Below are 19,503 nucleotides of genomic sequence, written 5' to 3'. Positions count from 1 at the left end.
CCAGCTTGGCTGTAGCCTAGCCTCTCTGGTATCCTGCTAACAGAAATCAAGAGTTCTCCAAGCTACATTTAAGCCTGGCCCCTTCTGCAAGTATCTAAATTATTGTCTATCTGCAGCCACTTCCTTCATGTTAATTGCATCCTCTGTAGACATTAGGCTGAAGCAGTGGTGTGGCTCTATTTTAAAAGCTTCCAGTCAATAAATTTCACATATATGTGTTACTAATAGATTTTGTAGTGCACCTTGTACACAACCTGGCTTTTACTTCCTCACAATGAAAGAACACTATTTGCTTTCCTCTTGGACAGGACTTCTCCTTCAGCATTATTGGCCTTCCAGCACCTGCCGTTTGTTGACCTGCTTGCTGTAGCATCTGGTCCAATATCATCATCTCACCCAAATCACCCTGTTGTCACAAATATACTTAAATATCTTAAGAGTTCCAGTGTCCATGGTGAAGAACTATCAAGTGGAAGGCTTTTACTAAAATGTCCAAAAGAGGGGAAAAGAAAGATGAGAAGCCCGGAATTGCTGTGCACCCCAAATATTTCCTTTCTAAAGAAAAATCTGCTAATATTTTATGCCTGGACCATTGACACTAGAGGTGGTATTATTGGAGAAAGCCAAATGCTTTCATCAAACAGTACTAAGCATTTGTTCTAGCCATTTACTATAATCTGGCTAAAGGGACACAGTTATTTTTTACTGTAGAAATGACTGAACTTACTATTGTAGCAAGATAAGATCTCACCCAAGATTAGATTCTTGGGTGTTTGCCTGCAAGATTTGGAACCTCAGACTGATCCAGGCTAATCAGCACAATCATGTTATAACCTTCTCAAGGAATACTTACAGGAACCTTAGCCAACTGTGTGATGTTGAAGTGTGTTCTCTTTGCAAATCTTACATAGAAACTTCTGTTCAATGTTTGTTCATAGTGAAAGTTTAAAGGAAAGTCAGTAATAGCTGGGAGTTCTCCTTTGTGGTTCTTTAAACCTCCTCCCCTGCAATTTGGTGAAGTTTCGAAACTTGTCCTAAATTGAGATTGGCTTTAACATTACAAGATGTTGCAGGTAAAAGGGTACCTCAAGAACAGTTACCAGAGGCTGTGTGTGCAGGAGGGGAGAGGTTTATTTTATCAGTGTACTGCATGGTTCCATGATATGTGCTATGTGCCTTAATCCCTGATTAAGGTATTGACTTCAGAAGAATTGCTCTACCATATCTGTAGGGAAAGGTCCTGTATTAGGGTTTTTCCCTGGGTCTCACAGGATTCTAAATTAGGTGGGATAGATGATTCTGCCTTTTGCTTCATTTCCTAATTTGCGGTGGGCAGCTTTTGCCTTTGGTAGCAGCTCATGCCATTAAAGAGGGATGGTTCTGCTGAGTGCTTGCAACAGGGGTGCCAGCTCACCTCTTGTGCCCCTCCAGAGCTCAAGGACTGGAGAACAAAATCCAGTCTGGACCTCACAGCAGACCTGGCTGCCTTGCACCGACCTCACAGTGTGGTTACTGACTTCCAGGTGCTGTCCGGCAAAAAATAAAACTGGCAGAGAAGAAAAAAAAAATCAAAAGCAAGAATGAAAGAAATATTAAACAGTCTGCCAGATAAGATGGAGGGGAAGCTTAAAAGCTCCTGGGAAGGGCTATGGTGAAAAATTCTGCTGAACCTGCTGCAAAGCAGAGCCTGAAGCAGTATCACTCTTTGGTCCTGTTTCCTTTTGATGATGGAAGACGGACGTATCTAGAACATGTAATAACTCCTGTGATGTTTCCCAAAACACAGGCTGGCTATGCAGAAAAATGCAATGGCACCTTTAGTATGAATGTCAGGAAGGTCATGAACTCACCTTTTCTCACCATACGTTTATTCCGGGGAGTGGCAAGATCAGATCCGAGTTCATTCATTAATGTATTTGCATCCTTTTTTCCATGGCAGCTGCATGGTAAAAGGACTTTTCACCTGCTAACTTGTAGGGCAAGTGTTCCAAATCAGCGCAATCATGAAAGACCTAAAAGGCACACCCAAGGCCACACAGAAACAGGTTAGCTATAAACTAGAGTGATTGCTGAGCAGAAAGGAGGTACCCTGAGAGAAAAGCCACTTGTGTAAGCACGGTGCCAGGTAAAAGGCAGGCACCTCTTCAAACCCTCACCTCATGCTGAGTTGCAAGGCCCTAAAAGCGAAGTGTGACCTACTCAAATAAATCAGCATAAAGAAGGACTTTTAGGGGTGAGGGCTGGGGAGAGCTTGAGCTCTGGGAGTTACAGTTTTACTGCTAGTTGACTCCAAATATCAACTTCGTTCTCTGCTGAACAGCAGAGAAACTCCCTTTCTGAGACCCGCAGAGGTGTCATGGATGATAGGAAAAACAGGCCACTATAGCAACATTTACAGCATGGCCCTATACATTTACTTGTTAAGAAAGAGGATGACACCTTGTTTTAACAAGTAAGATGTAGACTTGCAACAAACTGCTTAAAGTCAACACTGCATGAGTAGCTGAACATCTTGGGTTTCTTCTGAAAATATCAGCGGTGTTGCTTATAGTGTTTTCTTCTAGCAGCAAAGAATTTGACTTTAATTTCTTTCTTTCTGGAAAGCACGATAGCCAGTTTAGAAGTCCCATAATAAAACAGATGAGGGAGCAGGCTGGGAATATGCAGCCCCCAGCTTTTACTCACAGCTTCACCCTTTGCTTTGGGGCATTTATCAGCTGGGTGGCTTTGTAGGAGCAGAAGGCAAGACCTTTCCCCTGGCTGGAATCACGGAGGTGGCAATTCCCAGTGCAGGGAGAGGGAACACATCACATTTGGCCTCTAGCTGCACTGTGAAGTCCTCCTGTTAGCTCTGGGGTGAGGTGGGATCCGCCCAGTGCTCTGTTAAAAGAGAAAATGGTGTACGCATGACTCCTCCAGGACGCTGCATGTAATGCCACCCTCCCCTGTTCCGTGAGTGCTCCCACATTTTGTGCTCCCACGTTTTTCCCCTGTGAGCGATGAGCAGAAGAACCCAGACGTGCTGAGAACCATCCAGATCATCCAAAAGTGATCCTGGAGCTGCTTCAGCTGTGAGCAGCTGAACTCCAAAGGCACTGGGTGTCTCTGTCCCATTTTAGATAATTTCATGTATACTCTTAAGTGCCTAAAGAGGTTAATTAAACCCATGACAGGTGTAACACACCTCAGTTTGTGGGCGGTTTAGCTGCAGAAGATTTAAGTGATGAACAAACAGCCACAGACAAGCAGCACATGGCACTTAAGCTTACTGAGGCCAAACTACCCTACTTCAGCCCCCAACACGCTTGCCACAGGTTATTCTCTCCCCCTGCCATCTTGGCCACCCCATAAGCCTCTCCTAGTTTTAATGGGCTGGAGCCATTCAGGATTTCACCACAAAACGGGCTCGCAGAAGTCACGGTGGCTGCAGGAATCCCTCTGTGCACGTGGGGTCCTGATTGTTCGAACAGGGAGTTGTCGCTGGCCCTCGGCCACGCTGAGATGGTGACACCCAGCAGAGAGGCTCTGTGCTGCCTTCGCCTGTCTCAGCTCAGCACATGCTGTCCTCTGCAGTGTTTTTAATTTGTAGAATGACTCCAACATTAACTCCTTCTTGATTTTCCCAAGAACAGCTGGAATCTACCGTCTCTTTCTGCAAAATAATTGTTAGCACAATAAGTAATTAAGTGGTTTAACTGTCCTTTTTATTTTCCAGCTGGAGCTTAGGGGTCTTTGGTTGCACTATTAAATAGGTACTGAAAGGTAATCTATTCAGGGCCTTGAGAACTTGCCAGTTAAAGCATCCAGTGACTCAAGCAATAATAGAAAATGCCAGAGGGTGTTGCAACATTATATAGTGCTGTAAACACATCTGAAGCATAGAATACAGCACATAAAACACCCTTAAACTCCAATCACCCTCAAATGCAAAAACGCCAGTGAGGTGGTGGCTGGCGGCGCTGGAGAACACGCCAAGCCGAACAGACACAGCAGGACCTCAGGTGCAGCCTTATCTAAGGCGCACAAACATCAGCTAAAGCACTTCGTGGCATTGCCATCTAGTGACAAGCACTCAGCCAGCGCCCAGCGAGCACAAGCCATGCAAGGCAGGGTGATTATCCTCCTCCCATGCTGGGCCAAGCAGAGATTAAATGCCATGTTCAAGCCCATGGGTCGCAGATGTTGCTGCTGTGTGTGAGTGCCCACTCAGAACAGACACAGGCTGGCACACACAGGGAGATGTTCTGGGCTCTACATTTTAAAATGTTTCAAGACAACATAAGAACATGCAGAGACAAAGAAGCCTTTTAACCGCTGCCATGGCCTCTGAGATGCTGGACAGCCCTGGGGTTGTCTCTGGATGTGCCACTGTCTCCTGGGGCTTTGCTTGAGCCCACGCATGGAGATGCTGCACATCAGCCTGGCTTTGGGCACCTCCTGCCAACACTGAGCAATGTGTGGCTCCGTGGGCTGCCACAGTGCACCTGAATCTGGGACAAATCTTTCCTCTGCTCCTACCGTAGGCGGGGATATTTATACATGCAGCGGCTGGAAAACCCCGCAGAAGAAGAAACCCTCCTTTTCTTTTTCACTGCCTTGCTTCTGTGACACCGAGCTAGGACACGAAGCAGTTCCCCAGCAGGCAGAGCTACACGGCAGGAGCTTTCTGACCAATCCCCCGGGTAGCCCAAGAGCTGTAACCCCATCCCCTGGCCAGCAGCTCACCCAGCCCGGCAGCTCTCCCCAGCTCGCTAGGTGGTAGCAAAACGCTGCGCACCGCGCCGAGCCCTGCCCGCAGCCGGCACCGCGGCCCCTGCCCTCGGCAGGTCTGAGCCCCCCCCGGCTGCAGTAGCCTCTCCCAGGAGCCGATCGCAGCTCATCCTTTGCACGGTGCTGGTGGCAATAAAGGGAGCCGGGCACGTTTCTTTAAATCGCTTTTTTCCTTTTTATTTATTTATTATATGGGGGTAGGGTTGTTCTAGTACGGGTTGTGTCTAAGCCTTGTTGGCATGTCTTGGTTTGCATCTCCAGAACATCTCAATACAGAAGGCTGAAAGGCTTCTTGTATTTCTCATGCAGCTACTTGCAGGGTTTTGCAGAGCTCTGGCATAGGGATGTGCTGAGCACACAGCCCTTCCGATGGGACACTGCTCTCCAAAAAGGAGGACGGCTGGCCAAACTCCCTAAATTGTCTGGACCAAGCCAGAAACAAACTCAATCTGAAGTGCTACTCCCCAAGATGCAGCTACCATTACGCAGAAAACAGTCTAGTTCCATGTGGCATCCAGATTACCCTCTGAACAGAACAAAATGCCGTGCCCAAGCTCTGGCAAGTTGTGAGCATACCCACAAGCAGCCAGCCTGGGTGGGAGCCCTCTAAAAACCACAAGCAAAACTCAGCAAAAAAAGCTTCACACAGGAATACTCAAGAAAGACAGAAAGAAAAAAAAAATCCCCTCCCAAGTTCCTCTGAAAACCCACATTGGAAACAGAAGGATTTGATTTCCTTCAGAAGGAAAATCTGACTTCCCCTCAACTCACCTGTGTGCTATGTGCCCACAGAAGTGCCCACAGCTGCAGACTGGCCTGTTTTGGGGCCAGCCCAGCTGCCCTCAATGCCATCGGGACCCTCCAACCTTGTGGTTGCAACCACATGGATGCAGGACAGAGCTCACCTCTGGAGTCCTGCTCTGCATGGCTTTCTGTGGGATTTTGCACGGATCCACGTTTTCTCTCTGTTGAAGGGCCAATTTTCTTCCTACTGCTTTCTACTTGGAGATGGATACAAAAGGGCCTTCACCAAAACACGCTCTAGACAACATAACCGCCCCGGGTGCCAGCTTTTGGGTTGAGAGTCCCAGATCACTCTGGCTGCAGAGCGATCGTCCCAGCTGCACAGTGGCCAAGCACTTGGTTTCTCCCTCTAGTGGCTGCTCCTCAGAGAAAAGGAGACAACTCATTGGGAGCTGCCCGTAACCCCTTCACCCCAGACCCCTGAAGAGTTTAGGGCCAGATTTTATTGGTGGTACCCAAACAGCACCTGGGGGTTGAGCCCCTGCTGCCCTGCAGCTCCTGGGGCACCACCACCACCACCAGTTCTTGCTTTGCAAGCAGCCAAACAGCCACAGGAGCGATGGAGGAGGTTGCAGTGCTTCAGGCTGGAAATCCTGAAGTTATAAATGTGCGGAAGAGCCCAGCCTCTTTGTGCAGCCACCCTTTTACATAGGCAGATCAAACCTGCCCCTTCTCTGGACTCCATCCTCCCCAGCTGCGGCTGTCCTCACTGCAGTGCCGGCAGCCTCCTCCGCGGTAAGCAGCGTGCCAAATTTTGCTTTGCCAGCCCCGTGCAACTGCAGAAGCACCACTGACGGTCTCCTTGGTTAGTAAAACAGCACGCCCTGGGCAGCGTGCTGGGCTGGATTCGCTTGTGGTGCCAAACCAAATTGTTTCACAAAGGGCCGCCGTTTCGCAAGCCTTCTTTAAACTTCCCGTCTGCTGCAGCTATGCAGTACCTATGCCAACTGTCCACAATTAAAACATTCCTCAAGATTTGATCTGAATGATACAGATTATCATCAACAACAACAAAAAAGGGAAGTGCACATTGATGTTCTTTTCAAAAGCTTTTAATAGGACACATTTGTTTTTGTCATTTGTAAAGATTTACACTCATTTTTTGTCTTTTTGCTTTTTGTAAAAAGGAACATTTTAACCCAGTTTTGCCCATGAATACCACCTTTTGTTGCCCTGACCAGAAGACCTTGTTTTGGCCTATATACCTGATACAGTATAACAATATATTAACTATTAAATACAAAGTTCTATAATATATACTAGGTTGTTACGGACATTGCAATGGTACTGTGCCTACTCTAGTCACCTTGTGTAATAGTGTACATGGGTTATTATAGCCAAAGGGGCAGAAAAGGGGAGACTGGGGCATAGCCTAATTTACAATGGTAACACTTGTTTTATTTTTTTTTTCTTTTTTAAAATTTTTATTTCCTTGAACACACCTTGTGCTGAGTGCAATCCACAGAAGTCAAAAACAGTGTTTTCTTTGCCCTCCTCCAAAATTATCTACAGTATAAACGGCCTGTAACCAAGCTATGAAAAGTCAGTCCTATGTGCAAGGGGCTGTAAGAATGGAATTTACATTTTTCCAGACACGTTTGCAATCTCTCTCCTTCCTCCTGTGTCAGCCTGGCAATGGCAGAACATCCTCCTGCTGCCTGTATACAGTAAATCCACAGTATTAAAGTGCTGGTGTGCTTGAATGAACTGGATAGCAATGCGACTACTTCGCCACCAATATGGGCTGAGTTCTGGGGGTAGATGTTTTATATCAGTACAGTCCTTGAACAGTAATAGCACTGCAATATCATAGAACCTTAGTTTAGCTGCTTACTTCTAAACACAACCTGGATGCAGGCTCTGAAACTAAGGTATAAATGCTGTAATACAGTAGGTCTGGCTCCAGGTTTATGAAAAGAAAATTGTAGGTAGAGCTGCTTCTGTTCCCAAGATGCTATGCAGACTTTTAACAATTTCTCTATAGATTTCTACAAAAATATAAAAAATTCTATCAACATAACCACTCTACAGAATTCCTGTGGATTTTGTACATTTTGTTTAAAAAAAGTCAAATTCTATAAAACCCCCCCAAAGGTATTTAAAATTATCTTAAGATTATTGCACGCACTGCAGTACATTTGTATTTGTTTTTCAAAAGGGCGTCTAGAAAAAACTTATCTGGTTTAGAAAACAAACTATTTTACATGGATTTCTTTTCCCGACTGCATCACCGTACAGTATTTTTTTATTGGCTAGTCCTTATTGAATATTCATGTATGATGTAAACTTTTTGTTGCTTACACAAACCTTGTCAGTGGGCGAAACCCCGAGTCTTGAAAATAGAACAGCCTTTAGACTTTGTTACATTTGGAGTTGAACATTTGGATTAACATCACATCACCATTTTGTGCCACGATTTCAAGCTAAAATGCTGCATGATTTTATTTATTTTTATTTTTATTTTTTTTTTTTAAATCAGGAAGGGACTGTATCATTCCAGAGATATAATCACGCTCCTGATCATTAAGGAGCCAGGGTCAGCAATTTCAGTGGCCTAGCTATTTTCCCAAATTATTTAGTAAATGTGAAAGGCAAAGCTAAGGCTCATTATGAGTGTAAAACCAAAAAGGGATTAAGAATATTTCTCAGGCTTAATACACTGTAATTTTATTATTTCCTTAAATATAATCTGGGGGAAGAACTGATGAAAGGTTTGTTTAAAATCACTGCTTTAAACGGGCTTAGCTCTGGATTTGGCCAGTCATATCAAAGAGTCTTCTCTGTGTGGGCCCATGGTGAAGAGGGGAAAAATGTCCCAGCCAAGAATTAATCTGTCTGCAGTAAATAGTTCAGAGTGTTAATCTTCATCCTTCAAATACACCGAGTGCCTGACTTCCTGCTGAAGTCCCTTACATTTTCACAGGACACGTAAATCAAAAGGGATTGTTTATGGAGGAAACTTCCTCGAGTGAAAATAAAGGAGCTTAAGACCTGACACAGGCTGTTACGTATAAAGAGCATCTTCTCCTGGTGTACATACTTGAAGCTAATGCAGACACATGTAGTCATAATGGTCTAATCTCCGAATGGATAAAAGGCTGTATATCAACATCTTTAAGTGATTTGAAAAGATCAGTAGTGCTCAAAAAGTTACAAACTCCTGACTGGTAGAATTAGCACAAATCCTTCTCGTGCTTGTGCTGGTTTAAGGACGTGATCCAGCAAAGACTTATCCACGCATGCCATTTTAAACCTGTGACTGTTCCCATACTTTAAACCATGCCTTCAAAGTCTTATTTAGCCTACATCTTAATTTGATTTCAGGGAGGTTCAGTGAAGTTAATGTCTGCTTTCTATCAGTCTTATGAAGAGCAGGATGCGTCAAATGGGGCCAGCCCCCAGTGATTTCAGGCTGTGCTGTCTGCTTCTGTGATTGCTTTTTGCAGAGGGCATTAGCACAGAAGCAAACAGTTCATTTCCTAGATGACTGATGCTAAGGACATGTTAACAAAGTAAGGACGTGGATTCCATGTTTGTTGACTTTGTATCATGAAGTTGCTGCTTAAGGCTTTTGCTAGATTGGAAATAAAATTTCAGCAGGGTCATGTCAGTTAATTCCAGCAGTGGTAGCAAAAAACCCTGACTTTTTCCTGAAAATCAACAACCATTTCAGTACTTCCTTACATGCGCTCTGTAAAATAACTTGCAAACTGTAATAGGCCTTGATTCTTTTCAACACATAAACGTAAGACTTTGATTTTAAAGAATTACTTAAATACAATCAACTTCAACGCAGTTTGAGCGAGAACTTGAGACAGATGCTTAAGCACACTGCTGTCCTGGGGGACCAAAGTCACCCAGCTCAAACCCTAAAGCTGGCCTTGTTCTCACCTGCATCCTGCTGCAAAAAGGGGGCTCCCCTGGGAACAGCGGCCTTCCGCAGGTGTGGAACTCAGCAAAAGCAGCAGCCTGCCTCCGAGATGCTGGAAAACACTTCAGAAGTGACCCCAGGCTTTGTTGCCTCGGTTTCCTAGGCACATATGAAAATTATCCATTGACACGATTTTGCGAATCACCGGTGGATGATCTATAATAATCCTGTTATAAGTCAATATTGTGTAGTGCCAGCGTACAGTTGGATTGGCTTTACATTCACAACCTTCAGGTGTATATCAGCGTGTTGTATGTTCCGGGTTTCGTGCACCTGTTTTTTTCTCTAGATGTCAATTTTACACAAGATTCGAATATTATTTGGTTAAAATAATGCCACTGCATTTTTATACTACCCAAGCAAGCTTTTCTTTTTTCCTTTTTTTTTTTTTCCTTTTTTTTTTTTTCTTCAGAAAATGACTTCAGTCCAAGGGGAAAAATAAATTACATTAAATAATTCTTATTTACTGCTGACTGTGGGATACATTTCCTCTGTAATGCACTAATTGGCTACATTTTGTGCTTTGCAAAACAAAATGAAACCCAAACAAAACAAAACAAAAAAGAGAAGGGATTAAATATATATTTTTAGGTTAAAATATTCATAAAAACCAACTTTATCTCAGAAATATTCTGAGATACATAAAATAGAGAAAAATTAAACGAGTCTTTAGTCACAAAATGTACTACATCCCGCAATACTAGATTCAATTAATTTAATAAAATATAATATACATATAGATTCTGCACATTGTATTGCTTTTACCTAAGCAGAACATATGCTTAAGTAAGCGTGATATAGGTTAACCACTCTTTTAACCAGCTGGTTCTTTAATCTTTCTTTGGAAATTTTTTACCCAGTGCCATTTTGGAATACAGAGTTTTTGATTTTTTTTTTCCTATTACATGAAAGGAAGAAAACATTTGGCACCAACAGAAAAGTAACTCAGGGGTCCATTTCCGTTTGATCAAAGGAAAAGCTAGGAAGTGTCAACAAGTCTTTCTTTGGGGTAGGAGATGTTGACATACTGTCTGGAAGCAACGAATCCCCTATATCCATCGAATCCTTGGAATCACAGGATGGAGCACGCCGTCTCAAGCAAGTATCTCCACTGGCAGGTGAGATGCTGTGAGGTCCTCTAGGTAGCAAACTCTGTCCATCGGGTGGATCTATAGATATACACGGAGGGCTCAGTTTTTTCTTCTGCCGTGTTCCTTGCAAGCCTTCCATTTCACTTACCACCTGACTTATGAAGCCAGAAGAGCTAGATGTGGAATGGTGCTGAGGGCTGTTTTCCATGGAACAAATTTCTATTGAATGTCTCCTTTGATCATCTAACCAAGAGGGTGGTTTTTTTAGAAGACCCTGGGTGTCTACACTGTGGTATTTCTTCAGGTCCTTCAGTGTAACGCTGCCGGTATTGCCCACGTTCCTCTTAGGAGTGAGAGGCTGAGCCTCTGAACAGGCACTCGAGGCTGTGCAAGTTTCTGAAGTGAAAGGCTCCGAGGAGCTGTTTGTTTCAGATACTTCTTGGTCCACTGAATCTCCAGGCGTCTCCTGATACGAGTCTGCACAAGCACACGACGCTGGTGCCTGCTTTGAAATGTTATACTGATTGTGGGAATGCTGCTGTGTATGAACGCTTGCCCGGCTCCATGCAGCCAACTCTTTCACTTCTGAGGGCAGCAGAGCACCCGATGACTCCTCCCGGGGCGCAGCGGGGACATTTGGGTCAGAGAGTTCACTCACCTCGGTGTGGAGGTTCTCCTTGCTATCCAAAGAGTCGTTCCTTATAGCCATCTGTATGGAGCGCAAAGGAATCGGGGAGGAGGGGAGTTGCCAGATGAGAGAGACAGACCAAACAAAGGTTAGTACAAGCAAGGCACAACATTTACAGGGCACCAGCTCTCTGAGATACCTCAGCACAGACCCACTGGCTCCTACAACTCAGCCTGCACTATGGGTTCTAGCATTTCCCATGCCTCAGTGACCTGTGGGCTTATCCCTGTCTAAGTGACAGCAGAATTCGGCCCTTCATTCTTCATAGATGGTTGACCTTTAGCTTTTTCCTGTAAGGATGAAATACTGCAAAAACTGAATGCCCCCACCCAAACTTAGACATATTCTGTTTATGCAAAGGATGAGGGTCTACGGCAAATCCCTTTGTAATTTTTAGCAGTGCAGGTATAAGGAGGAGAGGGAAACTGTAAAAGTGAGCCTGTGTATTCCCTTCTCTAGCTCAGGTGATGCTGAGGCATGGAGCAGGATCCCCAGGGCCACTGCCACCAGAACAGCCACAGTCTGTGCCCACAGCAGGGCAACAACCTGTCCCTGGCTTTGAGACAGCTTTGTCCCGACAGGAGCCACAGCTCCGCACCATTTCACAATGGGGGAGCTTGCAATGCCAGAGATGCAGAAGCTGGACAGGACCATCTATAATTACTTCTACCTATTCCGATGCTTGTGTCCAGGCTTTTTAAGGCACATTTTGCCTTGGCTGTTTTGAGCCCTATGCAGCATCAATGCCTGCTGGCAAAAAATGCCTATGGCATGGTTTGAAGGCTTTGTCTTTCTACTGCATTATATCCCTTGCCAAAAAGGTTTATAAATCAGCCACATTAACTGGCCCTTAAAGGCAGCATCTCAGTTTGAGAAGACTCTTAAATGATCTTAAAGATTAAAAACTTCATAAAGAAATTTGGAGGAGATGCATACAGCTGGTCTCAGTCCTTTAGAGAAGTGTAAGGAGATGAAATTCCTCATACTAAAGAATGCTTTTGTGATGAATCGCCCCCAAAATGATCTTAGAATTTTTATAAAATTGTCCCACAAGGATCTTTTGAGCCAAATGATCTCTATTCAGGCAAAGCTCTCATCAGCTGCAGTATGCACATGTGTGCATGCACGAACACCAGAGACTATTGTTACATCTGCACATGGGGCTCCCTTTGTCATCTGTGAGAATTGAGAGAATATTTAATATGGCAAATGATTTTGTCCAACACTAGCTAATCCTTTCTAGTTAAAATTTTACAACATGAGACAACCACACCCAAGAGTGGAGCTAATTCTGGCCTCCTTGATGTCATTTGCTTTAGGGAGTGTTTGGGGAGCAGAAATCATGTTCATATCCTGAGAAGAGAGACCGACCAAAAAAAAAAAAAAAGTAGAACACAGAAGCAAAAAGTAATTATTGTCATTACTTTTGCTTGTGCACCAACCTGTGTTGCATACAAAGACAGCGTTAGTCAACACCAATTCTTTCTTTCCCTATGATACAGGCATCTTTGGTAGTTGTTAGAAGTGACTGCTGGTATAAAAGTTCTACTGGTTTCTTTCAAAACAAAAGGACCCTCTGCCATCCCACTGGTGTGTACACCTCTAGCAGCCACAACTTGGTGTGGGCTACACTGTGGACACACAGTCCTGGAACCAGAAAATCAACGTAGTTTTAGTTACAGGTAGAATTCCCCTGGAGACAAGCATCTGCACAACACACTGCCGAGGAGCACATTCCTCAGTGGGGAGCTTGGCTTTACACCTTCTCTCAAAGTATCCAATCCACTCATCTTCATCTGCGAGTGTATCGCTAATTGCCAAACTTTCCAAAGTCTAAATGGCATGTTACTGTGGGGGCTGTGTCCACTCGACAGCACTCTGAAGGGAAAGGGAGGTTAAACACACGGGTGTCAATGGTGGAGGAAAGTGCACGGACCAGGTATGTGGTGGACAAGATTTATCTATGCACAAATTTAGGATAGAGAGGGGAAAGGGGGGAAGGGAAAGGAAAGAAAGAAAAAAAAAGAAAGCAAATCAGAATTACATGCAATATATGTAATAGTAAGGAAAAACGGGTACTGCAAATCAAAATGCTTTGCTAGCCTGGGCTATATTGATGTGCCAGTAACACATCAGTGGCAGCAATAAAAGGAGCCAAGCAGAGAGCACTTGAGCAAGCAGAACTGCCGGGGGTGTAAAGGAGATTTTACCTCTTCAGAGACCCAGTTTCACAGTGTCTGGCCATCTAGATTACAATTAACTCTAGCAGCAATCATACCCTGTTGCCAGGAACAACTTCTAACTCCCGTTAATGGTGCTGGGAGCTGCTTGCTACTGAGGAGCAAGCCCAAGGCTAACACCTTGCTAGCTTTCGGAAGGATGCGACTGGCACGCAGACCATACCCGCTCACCATCCCAAAGCCTTTTTCTTCCTGAAAGGTCACTCCAAGAGCATGCTTATGTCCCCGCACGAGCAGAGAGAGGAGGGAGGGGAATAAATTAATTTAAATGTATGAAAGGTTTTAGAAAGAGAAGCCTTCAAAAATGCGAACAAAATTAGGTTGAGGAAGACGGCTAACATGGTAATTTATTCTAGATAGATCAGTTCAAAAAGATGGGTCTGTTATTCATTAGAAAGCAAGAGAGAGTGGTTATGAACTGGAATCATGACATCAATTAGTTTCCCCATTAGCAGTGATTGGGGTAGCTGGCCATCCCTCTGCAAATGAATACATGCTAGGAATTTCTTATGTCAATTTAGTATTACAGACTAATGTAATTGTTAACCTTGGTACTTCACATTCATTTTTAGAGCTTAATGAATCAACTGTCTAATTTGTCAATGTTGATTAAAAGATGAAAGAAAGGGGAATATTTTCATGCAGGAAAGAAATTGTTTTTGAAAAAATAAAACCAATCTACTCTGTGTATATAAAATCAGACAGAAACTAGTGAAGAAAGCAGAGTTTGGGAATCAGATATGCCTCTGGTCCTGATCCAACAGCACAATGAAATATGTTTAAAAATGTGAGAGTGAAGCACAAGTTCAAGTATGCTACTAAAAAGGATAAATTTAAACTTATGTTTCCAATCAACCAGACTGGAATCTTTGATTAGATCTCTTAGATCTTTGGTTGAATCGGGGCTTAAATCAATGCCAGGCAAAATAACAGAGATAAAACCAGTTACAAAATAAAATATGTTCTGTTTTGCATATACTCAAGCTTTTCAAAAGCACATAGGAGATTTAAAAGGATCTTAATTCTCGTTGTAAAAACAATATGCTTTCCATGATGGTTTTGCACACAACGAGATATCCAGCTGCCTTTTAACATTTTTCCCCTTTCAAGAAATGAGAGGAGTCAGAGAAAGGGTGGCCTGGGTTGGAGTTTGCAGTCACTGTGTCCTTTCAAGCACTGAGAAAATCACAGCAGTTAAGAATTAGTTCCTTAACCCCAACGAGCCCCTGGGGAGCATTTGGCTGCATTTATGAAGAGACCTGAAAAAATAAAGTGCTAACATCGTGGAGAACATTTAGGCACATTACCAAAGGAGATGATACGCATCACGCACATTCTTTGGAGACCCCTAGATGGCTTTCAGATCAAAATCCATCAACCTTTTTGTTATTTCTGTAGGACAATTACACTACTCCAGAGGTTTCTCTGTGAATCCCTCCTTGAACTTAAAATACGGGTAACCTGAAAGCACGGCAATATAAAACCTCAGCTTACCTGTCTGCGGAGTAGCCTCTCAGCAGAAGGAGAGTGCACTGGCTGGGAAACCTGGGATTTGCTCTCCCAGACCAAGTGGTCGTGAGCTCTTATGTGGTGAAAATGGTCTTTTGGAATTTGCAGGAGAGAGCTGGTGTCTGCTGGCTGCGACTGCACTGATGCCTTTGAACCTTGCAAGAGGAAGAACAGAGAGGAATGTGACATGTTCCTCTGGTGATCGCTTCCCTGTCTCAGTGACCTTTCAGAGAAAACTGCTTCTTTGCATCTTGGATCAGACAGGCACAGCAAGAACACTGAATTCAGCAAACAGCTCTCCATGACTGGAAAAAAAAAAAAAAAAAAAAACCTTCCACCTACAAATAAATTATTCCAAAATGGTCTATTATTTCATTTTTCTTGGCATTTTCCCCTGATCCAACTGGGACTAGCTCCTGTAAAGGACAGAAGATTATGAACTAGAAGTTCATCTGCAATTTCTACATCCAAAGTTCACCAGCAATTTCTACATCCCTGTTTAAGGGCCAATAACTTTGCAGGCAACCACTCCTCTCAGCACTGTGGGGATCTGCTTTTGAAAGGTTCTGGAAAAGGATGTCCCCATACCTGAGTGTAACCAGAGGTCGACTGCTGAGATCTCATTCCCAACATGCACACTGGGAATCAAGTGGAAGAGAACCGCACCTGGCAGCTTTCAAGGCTAGCTTTACAAAGCATCCCAGGAGAAGGAAACGCATACTCTCCAGCCTCTTTCTGACCCGTTGTGGTTGCTGGCTACTTCTTCTAAAAAGGTTTGAAACTCTGCGTGCTCCCCCCACATGGGCTCAACATTTTTCAAAACAATTCATTTAACCTGGACCGCATCCCAGAGAATCTCATTTGTCCTGGAATCTTTCCCAGAACAACAGCCCCATTACGAAGAAGTATTCAAACAAATACCTCCTGCAAGTGCCAGTGTTTCTGACAACAAAACCTTTCTCAGCTTGAAATATTGTGGCTTAGTCGTGGTGATTTATTAGAGGTGCCTGGCACTTTTTCCTATCTTCACAGCACTTTACAATATTACAGACTGTAAACAGGTAGGGGTGACTTCCCCCCACCCTGAAAAACAGTGACATTGCAGGTAGAACAGGACAATGATGAATACGCCAAGATTCGGGCACCTTACCCACCTCTGAGCACTTTGGCCCAGTTAAGATGGTTGGAATTTCACCAGCAGGAGAAAAACACAAAAGATTTAATTGCTCAGCATAGTTATGAATAAGACATCAGCTTTACCTTTCCAAAATACTTCTACATTTCAGCAGAATCATTTTTTCCTGTGGATTCACAAGTGTGCAATGCCTGCCCCCACAAGCCAGGACTGTCAGATGGGGTTACGCAGTTCTCCAAGCTGGGAACTAACTGCAAAGTGTAATCTTGAAAGGAGGGGTTCAGAAATTACCCACTTTTTGTTCCTGATATAGTTTTGTTTTGTTTTGTTTTGTTTTTCAAGACAGGATGAGTGTGTCTGAATTAAGGGTCAGAAATACAGCACTGGAGACTCCCACTTTAGCAAACAGGATTTTTTTTAAAAGGTCAGGGATTATAACTCCAAGGAATTCTTTGGCTGTTACAGAGACCCATAAATTCCAGCTCCAAAGGTAATGGGAGCCGTGCTTTTAATTTCAGTGGGATTTGACCAGGATTTCAGCCACACCTTTTACATTATGTGAAAACAGATTCTTCAAAGGACAGCTTTTGACCTTGAAAATTTCATATTGTGGCAGAGATTTCTCACAACTCCAGATTCATCTTCCTCCGTTGTGTCCGCATTTTCTTTCTGCTGTTCAACAGCCGCTATTCATCCAAGTTCTTATTACTATGCAAATTTCAACATCTTATTTCTAATCTGCTCAAATCTCCTACCATTCTGAACAGTGCTGAAATTATGTTCTGCTTAGAGGCTTTCAAATGACAATGCCTGTAAAAACTTTTCTGTCTTATCTGTGACAAATGTCTAAAATGATGGCCTACTAAGAGCACGTACAGAGGAATTAAACACAGCTACATTCACTTACCAGCCAAAGGTAACCCCTAGGAGACAGTAAATGAAAATATAGTGATAAGCACTGGAGGCAGCTCAGAGTACAGGTACAGAGGTGCATATCGAGCCCTCGGTATCTGCAGCACACTGCATCTAAGAATATCTCTGAATTTAGCTCTAAGGCGTGTATCCCAACCACGCACACTGAGAAGGACAATCCTACACTCTCGTTTTTCCATTCATCTCGCACCGAGCTCTCTCTCAGTTCAGCATGTTTATGTTCGTTTTACAGGCATTTAGAGACACCATTTTCCCTTCTTTCACAGATGTTCCCGTACAGCGCTTCCAAAACCTCTACAGTAGGTACTACAAAAAAAAAAAAAAAAAAAAAAAAAAAAAAATGGGCACAAGGAAATACTGTTCTGCTGGGATTTTTGTTCCTGGACAACAACTAGTCCAGGTAAGACAGATGGAGCTTGGGCCACACTGACTGTGACCACACCAGGGCATGATCAGCCCGGCCAACTGCTCCCTGTGCCACCACCAAGCTTGGAGGAGAGGAGCAATCCCTTCAGCCTCATCTTTGCAAGCTGAGCAGGGAGGGGCTTTACAAAGCCATTCCACACGTCTAGGCCCCCCAAGACCTTCCTAGGAACCGAAGGCAATTTGCTGCCTCCTACTGACTTGCTTGGACCCCCCCAGCCAGTGGCAGTCATGCCTGCGTACCTGACTGGGCCTTGTGGTGGGCCGGAGTCCTCTCGGCCAGGCCGGCGGCGCAGGGCCGGCAGCGCGGCGGCTGGAACATGTAGCTGTCGTTGGGCAGGGAGCGGGTGCGCCCCACCGACGGCTTCCTCACGCTCAGCAAGTCCTTGTCAGGGGACAGCGTCAGCGTGTCGTCCTTGGGACGGAGATCAGCCTACGGGGAGAGAAGCAGTGAGGAAGGGAGAAGACGCAGGGTCGGGAAGAGGAGAAGTGCCCAGAAACGCTAGCGACAGCCATTGCAACCAGTATGGCACGATGGGCATGCACATCGTCAGTATGCACGGGTGGCACAAATGGATCTACCAGGAAGCTAAACCCCTTGTTTGGTATTGTCAAGAAACTGTCACACAGAATGGACCACAGAAACAGAGGAAGCAACACTGCAGTAATAAACCATGACTATTTCAGGGGTACGTAAAGAAGGCATCATGCCTCAAGGCTAGTGGTAGTCACATGCTTTGCATAACTTTGATCCTCTGCAATAACGATAAAGCTTTCTCCATGTGCCCTCATCAACAAGTCAGACTTTTGCAGTTTCCCCTTCTAATGACAACATCAACAACAAAAAACAACGGAAACCAAAAACTCACCAAACCTATTTTACAGAAAATGTCCTCTATTTTGGCTCCCAGCATAATTTTATTGTTTTTCTTCTCACCTTAGGAATAACTAAACCCATTTTATTGAAAGGAATAAACCTGGTGCTAAACCTACTGCTTTGGGGTTAAAGCCATTCTCTAATTAGAAGGGATCTAATGCAAGCAAGGGTTATTGTATATGTGTTGGCTGTGGGGTTTTTACAGCCAAGGACTCTCTTGGAATGGTCAGCACCAGACACAATATCAAATGAGGTAGATTCAGGCCTGATTTCATAAGGAAATATATCTCCATCCCAGAACTGTTCCTGGATGTTCTTGTGTGTGACACTGTTAGCAAAAATTGAAGTAAAGTTAACCTTCCTGCACATTTCTAACAAAATAATTATCTCATCTTTAAAACACCTCTATTGAAAACCATAGAAATCAGATGTGACACTGTCATTCAATACAGTATATTGCTGAGGATTTTCAGAAGACTTTAAACCTTATTTTCGGAAAGTCTTTCATTCACTCAGTGCACTGCAGTTATCGCAGTTTTTCCAAAATCAACATTCTGAGGCTGGTGGTTTTTTTGTTTGGTTGTGGTTTTTTGCTTGTTTAATTTTGTCCTCTAGTCATAAAAACAAAATTACGCTATGGCATTTCATTTGCACAAAAACACATAATGAGATTGAACAGGATTTACAAAAAAGAAAAAAAGGAAGAAAAAATTAAATTAAAAAAAAAAAAAAAAGACTACTTGAAAAGTTAATGAAGGAAACAGGCCTGCAATGTCCTGCAGTGTTACTTTCACTCCTGGGGAATCTGCCCATTTGGATCTAGCTGGGATCTACTCATGATCTAGCCCAGATACAAGAGCCTACAGTCGAGCAAAGCCTGTGCTGGTAAAGCTGAGACTTGGGTTGGGAAACCTCTGTGTTCCTCCCTCCCTGCCTTCCCCTTCAGAGCAGTATGTTTATATTATTTAGCCTTCATATTATTTAGCCTAAAGCAAAAAAGATGGCCTGAAAGCTGAGCTTTCAAATTCAAAACCATTTGGGTTTGAACTCGAGAATTTGGATTCAAGATCCTGTCCAAACCCAACCTTTAATGAGCCTCTAG

General features: G+C 43.8%; 1 protein-coding gene across 1 annotated transcript in view; it reads right to left on the bottom strand.

Annotated features, from left to right (window-relative positions):
* Positions 1–9,791: 9,791 nt before the first annotated feature.
* The window catches only part of CACNA1G (calcium voltage-gated channel subunit alpha1 G), a 127,926-nt gene continuing 118,214 nt past the window's right edge, over positions 9,792–19,503 (bottom strand). Inside the window, 3 exon segments of the mRNA XM_035342699.1 lie at positions 9,792–11,305; positions 15,019–15,188; positions 17,768–17,957. Of these exon segments, the coding sequence (XP_035198590.1) occupies positions 10,451–11,305; positions 15,019–15,188; positions 17,768–17,957 (1,215 nt within the window). The 3' untranslated portion in view covers positions 9,792–10,450.

The sequence above is a fragment of the Oxyura jamaicensis genome, chromosome 18, assembly GCF_011077185.1.
Source record: "Oxyura jamaicensis isolate SHBP4307 breed ruddy duck chromosome 18, BPBGC_Ojam_1.0, whole genome shotgun sequence".
In the NCBI taxonomy this organism is placed as follows: Eukaryota; Metazoa; Chordata; class Aves; order Anseriformes; family Anatidae; genus Oxyura; species Oxyura jamaicensis.
This window is presented reverse-complemented; position numbering and strand designations above follow the sequence as displayed.